Below are 13762 nucleotides of genomic sequence, written 5' to 3'. Positions count from 1 at the left end.
GATGTCAGGGGTTCAGGAGCAGAGACGCAGAGAAGGGAGGAAGCAGAGAGCGAGGGGGAGGAATCCGAAGGGAAAATGAGTGATGATGACGACCCGAGATCTCCAAGCCTAAGCAGTGAGTCAGAGGACTCCCAAAAGGGAGCCCCAGTGAGCAGAGCAAGGGGGGGATCCGGGGGGACACCCCAGGAGGAAGGGAACAGAGGAGATTCAGAGAGCAGCAGCTGGAAGTCGGGACCCACGCTCATAACTGAGGGCGGCAGCAGCTGGAAGTCGGGACCCACGCTCAAGACTGAGAGCAGCAGGGAGGAAGGTAGCCAGGCATCGGGTTCCGGAGGCTGTCAGCAGGAGGGAGGGCACGAGTCAGGGGTGGTCACGCCCTCCTCAGAGAGCGAGGCAACGGTTAAGAGGAAAGTAGAGAGTTGGGCGCGCGCGCCAAGTTCAAATGCAGCGGAAGCTGGAGCAGTAAGCAGCCCGGAGAGTGAGCCAGGTCCTAAAGCCCGCCGCAAGGAGGCAGAAGGATCAGGGGGGTCAGCGTCAGAGGAGAGTAGAAGGGAGGAGGCCCAGGGGGGCAGAAGGACCCAGAGACGTAGGGAGAGGCGAAGGAGGTGGAGCAAGGCTAGGGTATTAAGCTGGTGTGCAAGAGGCGGGGACTCAGACGGGTCTTCGCCGACCTAGGGCAGAAGGTGTAGAGCTGCACGCTGCAGTTCGGAAATGAAACCTGTAACTTAATAAAGACTCTTATAAAGTGAACGCTGGCGGACTTGGTCCTATGTGAGCTGGGACTGGGTGGCAGCTCTGACAACATGGTTCACTGCAAACAAGACGAACTCAACAGCAAGGTCAGCTGAGTGTCCAGGGAAGGGTGGAGATCAAATTAATCTTCCAGGGAGTAAGTCTATGATCTCATCTAATTAGCACACAATATGCCCCCCCCCTTTGTAAATCCTACTCACTGGGGAATGGGTAGTGCTGTTTATCTCATACTCCAGTTGGAGCCAACTGTGTCATTAGCTCTTGGCCGCTGCTACACGGTCTCCTCTTGAGCTCACCTTCTGAGCTCGCATTAAGGACTCCTGCCTGCCTTAATCAGTGTCAGAATTATCTGTCCTCCAACGCAGATCCCAATGTCATCTCCAGCAGCACAACCTCGAGGAAGGCCTATTTTTAACCTCACGATAACTCTGCGTTTCTCAGCGAAGAGAAATTGCCTGACTATCCAATCAGGAAGCAACTCTCTGTGAAACAGAGAGGCCCTTGAAGAGATTTCTCGTGGTACCAGGAAGGGAAAGAAAGAGTTGTCCAATAACCAACACCATCCAATGGGGTTAGTTATTAGATTTATAGACCACCTTTTCCTTCCAAGGAGCTCAAGGTGGAGTACATGGTTCTCCTCCTACCCATTTCATCCTCACATCACCCGGTGAGGATGCTTAGGCTATTCCAGAATGCGGCAGCCAGACTGGAGACTGGGAGCAGCCGCCGAGACCATTTAACACCGGTCTTGAAAGACCTACATTGGCTCCCAGTACGTTTCCGAGCACAATTGAAAGTGTTGGTGCTGACCTTGAAAGCCCTAAATGGCCTCGGTCCAGAGTACCTGAAGGAGCGTCTCCACCCCCATCGTTCTGCCCGGACACTGAGGTCCAGCGCCGAGGGCCTTCTGGCGGTTCCCTCACTGCGAGAGGCCAAGTTACAGGGAACCAGGCAGAGGGCCTTCTCAGTAGTGGCGCCCGCCCTGTGGAACGCTCTCCCACCAGATGTCAAAGAGAGAAAAAACTACCAAACTTTTAGAAGACATCTGAAGGCAGCCCTGTTTAGGGAAGCTTTTAATGTTTAATAGGTTATTGTATTTTAGTGTTCTGTTGGAAGCCTCCCAGAGTGGCTGGTATGGGCCAGATGGGCGGGGTGTAAATAAATTATTTATTATTATTATTATTATTATTATTATTATTATTATTATTATTAGAGGTGGTGACTAGCTCAAGGTCACCCTGTGATTTGAACCCTGGTCTCACTCTATCCATTCTTCTTTGGCGATCACTTGTAGGGGAGTAAGATTGTCTTCCACGAGCACAGTCTTAACAGTGAGTCCATAAGTGACTGTGGAGGCCAATTCTGGATCCACACATCCTTCCACAGTGGGGACATGGGTTTCCGGGCGGGAGTTGATCACAGTGAGGGTTTGCCAAACGTGCCTTCCTCCTAGCACGTTTCTCCCTTGTGTCCTGAGTTCGAGAGTCTTCAAAGCCCACGACACCTTTGGTAAAGGCTGTTCTCCAACTGGACTGCTCACAGGCAAGTGTTTCCCAGTTGTCGGTGTTCATACTACATTTTTAAAGATTTGCCTTGAAAGAGTCTTTCAACCTCTTTTGTTGACCACCAGCATTACACTTTCCATTTTTTAGGTTGGAATAGAGGAGTTGCTTTGGAAGACGATCATCAGGCATCCGCACAACATGACCAGTCCAACGAAGTTGATGTTGAAGAATCATTGCTTCAACACTAGTGATCTTCGCTTCTTCCAGTACACTGGCATTAGTTTGCTTGTCTTCCCAAGGGATGTGTAAAATTTTTTGGAGACACCCTTGATGGAATCTTTCAAGGAGCTGGAGATGGTGTTTACAAGTGGTCCATGTTTCACAAGCATAAGCTATTCATTACGCCACATTGGCTCACGATGGGTTGAATTGAGGTCCACCTGCTCTTTCGGGGGTACAAGTTCTGCAAGGTTCAAGGGGCATTGCCGGCAGGTGGCTGGGATTTGCATGTAGGGAAACTGGGCCCATCGCACACCACATCCATTCCCAGCCCATGGCACATCCCAGTTTTGGCCATACCACTGGCTGCAGCTCAATAGCATAGGACCTTTCCACACAGAAGGTCCAGGTTCAATCCCTGGGTTATCTAGGCAAGACTGGGAATGTCCCTAATCTGATACCCTGGTGTATGTATCTCTGTCTGCGTGTGACCTGTTATGCTTCCTCCTGCTCCGATCCTCTTCTGGTCCTGGGAGACAGTGAAGAAGGGGAGGGGAGGGGAGGAGGAGGAGGTGTGGAAGACCCTAATTCTGCACCAGTTTGGCCAATTTCTCCCTCCTGCACGCATTCTTCACTCTCCAATCCTGCAGCTTCTCCTGCCTCTGATTCTCTTTTTTTTAAATATAATTTTTATTGGGTTTTTTTTTAACATAACGTTTTCAACAGTAACTAAACATGCTTTTACATCTTATTCAAATTTTTGACTTCCCTCAATCCTGCCTGAAAATTTTCCAATCTAATCTCTCAGTATGTGTTTCTTATCTTCCCTATGACATTTCAAACTCATAACCAAAATCTCTATCTTTTTCTACTTTGTAACACTTCGTATATTTCTCCTTACAAAACTTCTTGTAGTCCTACTAGCGTGATTTGTTGATTACTGTTGCTCTTCAAATAATTCATATACTTCTTCCAATCTTCTGTAAATCTCTGGTCCCGCAGGTTTCGAAACCTTCCTGTCATTTTGTCCAGTTCTGCATAGTCCATTAATTTCGTCTGCCATTCTTCTTTCGTCGGAATTTCTTCTTGTTTCCATTTCTGGGCTAACAATACTCTTGCCGCAGTTGTTGCATATAAGAACAGTTTAACATCTTGCCTTCTCCTGCCTCTGATTCTCGTCTCTCGGCTGTTCCAGGTTACCCAGATCACAGATCCCTTCTTCTAAGTCAGTCCTCAACCCCCCTTTTCCCGGTGTCCACCCCTCAGTGTCCAGCCAGTCGCTGACACCCTTTCACAGCACGTCAGCAGCAGTATATAAATACCTGCCAGCAATCATTCAGAGGAAAGCTCACACGGCTGTCTCTGTCTCTGTGGCCTCATGTCGCACCTACTTAGAGCACACAAGGAGCGATTTTGTGTGGTGATAACTATGGGGAAAGGGTCCTTGGCACAATGAGATAAGCACAAATATAGGAAGAGCACATTGCTAATACTAATTGTTAAGTTGTGGGTGAACATATCAGACGACACAGCGATTCTTCAAACGGCTCTTGTTTATTCAGAGGTCAGAACAGAACTGAACTGAAGGGTTCAGCCAGCCTGCTTATATAGAGCTCCAGTACAATGTAACTTTAACAATTTTCTAAAACTATCCAGTCACTGAACATCACTTTCGATCCCTTATTTGCATAACTATCTACAGTATCCCCCTGCTGGCCCAGGGTGAGAACTTCAGTACATAACACTTATATTTTCCAAAACCTTGCAGCAGGCTGGGGAACCGATGGCTCTCCAGATCTCTCTAGACTTGCACCCCCATTATTTGCAACCATTGGTTATGCCAGCCGGGGATGATGAAGGTTGCAGTCCCTCCACAACACCTGGAGGCGAGTAAGAGGAGACGGGAGAGAAGTTTATAAGATTAAGCCCGGCATGAAGAAAGTAGATAGAGAGAAGTTTTTCTCCCTCATAACAGTAGAAGTCATGGACATTCAATGAAGCTGGATGTTGGCAGATACAGGAAAGATGAAAGAAATGGGTGACAACAGGACTCTTGTCGGCATCAATAAATTAAGCTGGGTAGGTATTTTCAAATATCAAAATACAACTATGGGGGCAGCTTCATCTGTTGACATTCTGCATTGCTTGTGTGCAGCACCCCTGATTTACTTTTGGGCTTTAACCGCTCTCCCACCTGCAAAAAGAGGACACACATTTGCATATGACTTAATGTGTACGCAAACTTTATGCCATTCTGAGTCTTTTTTGCAAGTGTGCAGATGGCTCAAGTCATGTGCACATGTACAGTGGTACCTCGGGTTAAGTACTTAATTCGTTCTGGAGGTCCGTTCTTAACCTGAAATTGTTCTTAACCTGAAGCACCACTTTAGCTAATGGGGCCTCCTGCTGCCGCCATGCCGCCGGAGCACAATTTCTGTTCTCATTCTGAAGCAAAGTTCTTAACCCGAGGTACTATTTCTGGGTTAGCGGAGTCTGTAACCTGAAGCGTATGTAACCCGAGGTACCACTGTATTTGTTTATCCGTGGGTGTGGCCATTTCCCCTTTATCCTTGAGTTTTCTGATATATCACACTTATATAAAACCATGGGTTAATTAACAAAAAACAACAGGTGTGTGTCGCTGCTGGAACCCAGCAGTAGCCCACCCTCCCTGAGTTCCAAAACCTGGAGGTTCATTGTCAGCACACCCCTCAATTAAATGGAAGCATGGGATGCCACTTGGATAAGAACAGGGATCGCCAACCTAAGGCTACATAAAGGACTGAACCTCACTGCAATGTGTTACTCTGTTACGTTATCTTACTGTACAGTCAAACCTCGGTTCTTGAACGGCTCTGTTTTCAAACGTTTCAGCTCCTGAACACCAAAAACCCGGAAGTAAATGCTCCGGTTTTTGAACATTTTTTCGGAACCCGAACATCCGGCGTGGCTTCTGATTTGAGTTTCCCTATTGAATTGAGGCTTCGGCTTTCTGTTTTCGGATATTTCAGAAGTCAAAGAGTCTTCGCGAACGGATTACATTAGAAACCCGAGGTTCCACTGTAACTGGTATTTAAGACTGTTCTACACAATGCTGAACTGCTCTAACAGGGCCATGCAGAAGCAGCGATCTCGACAGCAGCTGTCACTGCACCCCCCCCCCCCGCTGAATCCCACTGCCTCACGTGCCTGTTTCAGTCTTCCTTGTGGTCTGGCAGCCGTGTGTGGGATGCACTGGATCCACTTTAGACTGCTAGGAAAGTTAGTTCAGGCACTACCTGGCCTGTCTGCAGGATTAAACACTGAAAGGGAAGAGAAGGGGAGTTTCTCTCAAACAAAAGATCACTGTAATGTCTGTACATTGTATCTCAAGTTCTATCACTGCTAGAAACTTACCTCTATCTTTTTTTTAAAAAAAAAAATAAAGCTGAGAATTGGATGATTGTGGGTTTTTTTGCAGGGGAGAGTGCAGCAGCAGCAGTGAAGACAGGTGCGAATAATTCCTCCAGTTTCTCTGCTTTCTCCTTCTCCTTTTGCCCACCTTTCATCCTTGCCGAGTTAGGCAGATCACTGCACAAAGACCACTTTCTGCCTCACCTGCCTGCAATATTCGCAGCTGACTACCTGGCAGGGCTGTCCTGAGCCCCCCTGCAACATGGAATAGCATAGTGGAAATAATAGGCTTTGTTGGCATTAGCAACTTGCCTAGAAGGGACAATTTTTTTTATTGCTTTTCACAATATTATAGACAAACATAAATCATAGCCTTATTGAAAATTGCACTTATATTAACTTTGTTAAGTGACTTCCCCGCTTCCCCCTGGTTGAATTTCATTGCATATCCTTTTAACAGGACAATTTTTTTTAGATGTTTAAACTAAAAAAGAAAAGTGAATGTTTCATGAGAAATAAGCCCTGAGTGTTTCCCCCCCCAAAAAAAATTTTTTTGTTGGTTTTCACAATATTATAAACAAACAAACACAACAACCATAAATCACAGCCTTATTAAAAATTACAGCTATTAACTTTGTTAAGTGACTTTCTCGCTTCCCCCTGGTTGAATTTCATTGCATGTCCTTTGAACGGTTTTCCAAATCCCATTTTTTATGAAATGAAATAAGCGCTGCGTGTTTATTTTGTTTTATTTTGAGGGCACAAAACTCCTCGGATTCTTCTGATTCTGGGGGGGTTTGGGTGGGAAATAGTCCAACCCGGGAGGAGAAATCTCTTCGGAGACCAGCCGCTCTCCCTTCTTCCTCAAAATGGCGTCTCTTCCTTTGCCTTTCTAGGCAGTCGAACCCGGCAGCCTCCCTTGCCGGAAGAGGAGGAGGCCGCTCTCTCCTTTCTTCTTCTCTCTGTGGCGGAGGCGAGAGGCAGCGCTTCCGGGTCACGGGGCTTGACCTTGGCCGCGCTCAAGATGGCGGAGCCCTACCAGCCGGCGCCCCTCTTCCCGCGCCCGCCCGAACTCGACCCGGCCCAGTACGACGCCTCGCCCCAGAAGCGCGCCGCCGAGGCCGAGCGCGTGGCCATCCGCTCCCGCCTCAAGCGCCACTACCTGCTGGAGCTCAACGACCCCCGCAGGACCAGCATCGTGAGTGGGGGCCAGGCGGGGGTCGCCAGCTGCGGCCGGACCACAACTCCCATCACTCCTCGCCCCTGGTCCCGGCAGCGAGGGATGATGGGAGTTGTAGTCCAGCCGCAGCTGGAGAGAGACCCCCAAGTTTGGGGAAGAAGGCTGCTCTAGGGCCTTGGAGACCCCTCAGCTCAGTTTAAGATGAAGGCAAGAGAAGGAAACGGGGGGGGGGTGCAGGGGAGGGAGAACATTTTCTGAACTTCCAGTCAGCTGCAAGATGGAATAATAATAATACAGTGGTACCTCTAGATACGAACAGGACCCATTCTGGAGCCCCGTTCACATCTAGAAGCAAACGTAGCTTGCGATGGCACGTCTGTGCACACACACGTCACTTTTTGCCGCTTCTGCGCATGTGTGTGATGTCATTTTGAGCATCTGCGCATGCGCAAGCAGCAAAACCCAGAAGTAACGCATTCCGTTATGTCCAGGTTTCCGCAGAGCGCAACTCGAACGCGCTCAATTCGAAGTGTATTCAACCCGAGGTATGACTGTAATAGTAGTAGTAGTAGTTTAGTCATTTAGTTGTGTCCGCCTCTTCGTGCCCCCCTGGACCAGAGCACGCCAGGCACTCCTGTCTTCCACTGCCTCCTGCAGTTTGGTCAGACTCATGCTGGTCTCTTTGAGAACACTGTCCCACCATGCCTTGCCGTGGTGAAGGGGCTTGAATAACTCAGAGAAGCTATGAGCTCTGCCGTGCAGGGCCACCCAGAATGGACAAGTCTTAGCGGAGAGCAGGAACCGGCAAGCCACTCCAGTATCCCTGCCAAGAAAACTCCATGGACAAAGACAACAGACATATAAAAAAGTAGTAGTAATAGCAATAATAATAATAATTTGTTACTTATACTCCACCCATCTGGCCGGACCACCCCAGCCACTTTGGGCAGCTCCCAACAGAATATTAAAAACATGACAAAACATTCCCGCTTTGACCAGGGTATGTCTTCCTCTAAGTATGTTCTGTATGGGGTTTGCCAGGTGCTTTATTGTTCAAATATTCATACACACACGTGCATATGGGGCGTATGGGTGCAAGAGGAGGGGTATTACCTCTGGTGGGAAACACGCTGTGCTCCCCCCGGGGTAGTTTGTCCATCTTTGGTCCCCACCCTGCACTCGGCTCTCACCTGTGGCTCCTAGAAGCTGTCAGCAGGCGACAGTGGCCACAGTCCAGAAACAGCTTTGAACAGCGGTCTAAACCAGGTGAGGGGAGCCAATGGGCCTCAGACCCTCAGGGAGAAGGGACTTTGCCTGAACGCAAAGTCCGGCTCCTGCAGATTGAGCAGACGAGACCAGTAGTGAGTCCAATGGTCAAGTTGGTTTCTGCACGTGCTGTAGAGGGAAGTGAGGGGTAGATGGGGCTCATCCACCTGGGAAGAAAATCCATCGAGGAGAAGGGAAATTCTGCTCCATCCATCGAGGAGAAGGAAAATGCTGGTCCTAAAGTTCTGCCGTCTTGTGGGATATCTTCAGGAGAAAGAAAAGCTAAGGAGTAAGCCGTACACAAATCCAGATTGGAGTCCCTAAGACAGTTGGCTGGTGCCTTGGTGCACCTCCTTCTGGCAACTGCTGCAGCCAAACTGGTGCCAAGCATATTGCTCTGCTTTCCTTTGGATCACATCAACAATTGCAGGGTCTTGTCATCTGGGCAGCCCAGGACCCCCAGACACGCTGCTCAGTCTTGAGCCCAGGAGAGGACACTTCAGTGCTGCTAATGCAGCGGTTTGACTTCACCCCCTGGAAGTGCACTCAGTTGTCTCTCGAGACAGATGGATGAGACACACACACACACCATAAGCAGAGGTAGGGCCATAGCTTAGTGGCTGGGGATCTGCTATTCAAGCAAAGGGTCCCAGTGCGCAGCAAAAAACCCCAATCTGCCAGCACATTTGCAAAGCTAAGTAGGGTCTGCTATGGTTTCATACTGGGTGGGGGGCGGCACGTTGAGATTCCTGCATTGCTGGGGTTTGGACTAGATGACCCTTGGGGGTCCCTTCCAACTCTATGATTTTATGAATTCCCCAACATCTCCAGGACGCCTGCCTGATGTTGCTGGGCTACAGCTCCCATCATCCCAGGGCTGGTGGTCAGAGATGATGGGAGTTGCAGTCCAGGTTCAGAAAGGCTGGCACATAAACAGGACTGAGCTACATGGACCGGTGGTCTGACTCAGCGTAAGGCAGTGTCCTATGTTCCTTTCTGTTATAATTCACATATTAACATATTTCTGTTATAATTCACATAATTCCTTTCTGTTATAATTCCCCTGCATAATCCAGGGGGAAAAACCCCACTCTTATTATCTTCTGCATTTGCCTGTGGTTGCACTTTGGGCCTAAGATGTACAGTAGATTACAGGTGTCAAGGTGAGAGCTGACATTACCTGGGTAGCGTTTGTTACAGCGCACATTTGGGCAGATGTTCACTATCGTCTCTCTGCTTTAGGATGACCCCGCTGTGACTCGTTGGGTTTACGCCCGAATGTACAACGCCTATCCTAATTTCCGTGTCACCCCAAAAACTTCACTACTGGGAGCTGCTTTTGGACTAGGGCCCATTTTTTTCTGGTGGTATGTCTTCAAAACGGACAGGGTAAGGCTATAAATATGTGATCTTAGACAACTGTGTAGTGTGAGATCCAGTAACTGGATTTACTAGTATAAATGGCTTGCTGCACAGGAACACTAGGTTTCGTGAGAGGCATATCATAATGGGAAATACAGTGGTGCCCCGCTAGACGAAAGGGTTTTCCGTTTTGGAGGTGCTTCGCAAAACGAATTTCCTATGGGCTTGCTTCGCAAGACGAAAATGTCTTGCGAGTTCCTGCGGGGTTTTTTTCCTTTCCCTCCCTTTTTCCCAAGCTGCTAAGCCGCTTATCAGCTGATCCTAAGCCGCTAAGCCGCTTAACGGCTGATCCGCTAAGCCGCTTAACGGCTGATCCGCTAAGCCGCTTATCGGCTGATCCGCTAAGCCGCTTATCAGCTGATCCGCTAAACCGCTTATCAGCTGGTCCGCTAAGCCTGCTAATAGCGCTAAGCCGCTAAGCCGCTAATGGGCTTGCTTCGCAAGACGAAAAAACCGCAAGACGAAGAGACTCGCAGAACGGATTCTTTTCTTCTTGCGAGGCACCACTGTATGCGTTCTGCTTGATCACACCTTCCTCAGTCCCTTTCCCCTGTTATTTTTGTATCAATCTGGGGACTCTTGACAATTAACAACAATTCTAATTTTTTGGGCATCCAAAACACTAGTTTCTATATTTCAGAAGTGTTGTTCAGTTAGCTTTTTTGGTGGGAAAGCTCTTGATGTTCCTTCAGTGATGCACAAATAATTGGATAAATTAAAGGTGGCAGGTTATTGCAAAAAGAAAGCAGCTCAGTGAGTGGAGTAGGGGATTAAAACCCTGTAAACAATTGAAATCAAAAACAAAGCAATCAACCTTGCTCATCCTTATAGTTTTCATTGTGTAGCAATTGTTTTCCTGTTACCATTTATTTATTTTTAGGATTTCTTTCCTGCCATTCACCTTAAGATCCAGGGAACGTTACAACAAAGCAACAATAAAATTTACAATTGAAAAAACCAAACACAATAAAACACCAAAAACACAATATAAAACGTAGACTAAAGGAAGTCCTTAACATAAAATAACTCAGCTGTTAGAAGCAGATGAAGGGGTGTGTCTTCAGCATATGACAAAAGCAGTGCAATAATGATGCTAAACGTGCCTATTTGGGGATGGAATTCCACAGTTGGGAGGCTTCAACAGATAATGCTTTGCCCGGGTCACCACTGCAGAATTACCAAGGCGGCCATCTCTGCTAATTTTAACATCCAAGAGGAGGAAACCTTTCAGAAATTTGGGGCCCAATTAGTTTAGGGCTTTGAACATTAAGAATAATAATATCCTTGAACTGAGTCCAGGAACAAATTGGGAACTGGTGCGGCTGCTTCAGAACAGGAGTTATATGAGTTCTAAATTGGGCATGGGCAAACTTGGCTCTCCAGATGTTTTGGGACTACAACTCCCATCATCCCTGACCACTGGTCCTGTTAGCTAGGGATGATGGGAGTTGTAGTCCCAAAACATCTGGAGGGCCAGGTTTGCTTATGCCTGTTCTAAATGGTACCCAGGAAGTAATCTGGCAGCTGCATTTTGGAGCCGTTGGAGATTTCACACCATCTTCAAGGGCAGTCCCACGTAGAGTGCACTGCAGTAGTCCTGGAGGCGTCCCAAGGCCAAGTAATGAAGAGGCAATAGCTGGCTAATTAGCCATAGCTGAAAATAGTCCCTGCTAACCACCAGGCCATCTAACCCTCCACTGATAACGGATCCAGGAGTAGCCCCAAGCTGCAGCCTTCCTTTCAGAGGAGTGTAGCCTCTTCAAAACAGACCATCTCTCCAACTCTCACATTCTAGAACTTAACAGCATACAACACTTCTGACTTTCGTTAAATTGCCCTGAAAATTTTAAATTGAAAGCGGGTGTAAAAATACTTTAATAAAGTAAAATGTTTACTCAGAAGTCTCATTGCTTGGGCTTAGTATCTAGTTAGGGTTGCAGTCTTCTGCTAACTCTGTTGTCTTTGGGCATCACTTTTGTTGGAGCATTTCTTTACCCTTGCTTAGATTGGTGATTTTTTCCCTGTTTTTGTTTTGCACAGGATAGAAAAGAAAAGCTCATACAGGAAGGCAAGTATGAGCGACCGTTCCCTATGTTCTATTAAGTGTCCTGTACCTGCTGCTGAAGAGGCTTGTACTCCATCTCTAACCTATTTCAAAATAAATCTCAGTTAGAAACTGGTTTGTTTCCTTTGTATTTCAAGTGCAGTACCTAAAATAAAATTTTTGTGTGTGTGCTGAAATTTATTGTGTCACTACAGCTTGCAATTCTGCTTTCAAAAGATGGGTTTTCAGATGTCTTCACATTTTCACAAATTACTGTATTTTTCGCTCTATAAGACTCACTTTTTCCCTCCTAAAAAGTAAGGGGAAATGTGTGTGCGTCTTAGGGAGCGAATGCAGGCTGCGCAGCTATCCCAGAAGCCAGAACAGCAAGAGGGAGCGCTGCGCAGTGATCCCTCTTGCTGTTCTGGCTTAGCCACACAAAGACTCTTCAGGGCAGCTGGCTTCTGGGATTCAGAATATTTTTTTCCTTGTTCTCCTCCTCCAAAAACTAGGTGCGTCTTATGGTCTGGTGCGTCTTATGGAGCGAAAAACACAGTACTGGCCAGAGGGGGGTGCAAAGGCCAGGGACAGAGGAATATTGTTTGAGCAAGCGAAGGGACAACTGACGTGAGGCCTGGTTCTTAAATCTGGTATTAGAGTTACCTCTACACAAGAGGCTACAGAATTCCGGAACCTTGTTTTCACGATAATGAGGTGACCTCCTTTATGCCTTCCGTGGAATCAATTTGTAGAAATGTAGCTTTACCCATTTCAGATCTGAGACCTGAGCCTGAAATTCGGCTATTTTCATCCACTTGGTTTCAAATGCATTTAGGTATGTTTGCTGTTTAGGTGTGGATTGTGCCATTGCTAATGTTTCAGGGATAAAATGGCTCCCATTCACCAGACTGCCACGGATTACGATAACCCCAACTAGTCTGTGAGCTGTAGCCCAACAACATGGAGGGTCACCGATTCCCACCCCCTGTTCTAGGCTAAATTACTGCCTTTGAAGGCTGTCCTCAAAACTGCAGTTAGTCCCAAATATAGCTGCTAGGATGCTACCTGGGACTGGGTGTTGGGTCACATCTCATCTGTGCTTTAACAGGTAAATTGACTCCTGGTTCATTTTCTGGTTCAAAATTCCAGTGCTGGCGATAGTTTTTAAATCCTTCTCTGTCTGGCATGTATGGAGGATCCCCTCCACATCAGCCTGCCCAAACATTTCCACCTTTAGAGGTCCTCAGGTGAGGTGGGGAGGTAACAATCGATTTCCCCAGTTGGGCCCCTAGAGAGGTTCACCTGGTGTCTTCTTGTCACCAGGTGCCAGGTTGTTTTTAATGGTAGCATATATTTTCATTAATGTTTCATTCTTGATTAAAATCCATCATGTTTTAAAAGCTTTTTTGCTGTTAGTTTTAATTGTTTTGTAAAGTTGCCCCAGAGCAGGGGTCAGCAACCTTTTTCAGCCGTGGGCCGCTCCACCATCCCTCAGACCATGTAGTGGGCCAGACTGTATTGGGGGGGGGGGGGATGAACGAATTCCTATGCCCCACAAATAACCCAGAGATGAATTTTAAATAAAAGCACACATTCTACTCATGTAAAAACACGATGATTCCCGGACCGCTCATGGGCCAGATTGAGAAGGTGATTGGGCCGGATCCGGCCCACGGGCCTTAGGTTGCCTCCCCCTGCCCTAGAGCAAAAGAATGTTTTTGTAATAAATTCTTGGCATCCATCTGTCTTGAGAGACAACTTCCAGGGGGTCAAGTCAAACCGCTGCATTAGCAGCACTGAAGTATCCTCTCCTGGGCTCAAGACTGAGCAGTGTGTCTTGGGGGTCCTGGGCTGCCCAGATGACAAGACCCCCCCCCCCGGCCTCACTGATGTGGTCCAAAGGAAAGCACAGCTAAATGTTGGGCCCCAGCTTGGCTGCCGGAGTTGCCAGAAGGAGGTGTACCAAGACACCATCCAACC

The 13762-nt window shown here is 47.6% G+C and overlaps 1 protein-coding gene across 1 annotated transcript; it reads left to right on the top strand.

The window, feature by feature from the left end:
• The first annotated feature begins 6886 nt into the window (after positions 1–6886).
• On the top strand, positions 6887–11917 carry NDUFB4 (NADH:ubiquinone oxidoreductase subunit B4). Its single transcript, XM_082206177.1, has 3 exons — positions 6887–7068; positions 9559–9705; positions 11779–11917. The coding sequence occupies exons 1-3, from the start codon at positions 6895–6897 to the stop codon at positions 11839–11841; spliced, it is 384 nt and encodes a 127-aa protein (XP_082062303.1). The 5' UTR covers positions 6887–6894; the 3' UTR covers positions 11842–11917.
• The last annotated feature ends 1845 nt before the right edge of the window (positions 11918–13762 follow it).

The sequence above is a fragment of the Podarcis vaucheri genome, assembly GCF_965113315.1.
Source record: "Podarcis vaucheri genome assembly, chromosome: 17".
NCBI classification, from domain to species: domain Eukaryota; kingdom Metazoa; phylum Chordata; class Lepidosauria; order Squamata; family Lacertidae; genus Podarcis; species Podarcis vaucheri.
Note: the sequence above shows the minus strand (reverse complement) of the source record. Positions and strands in the feature narration are given on the sequence as shown.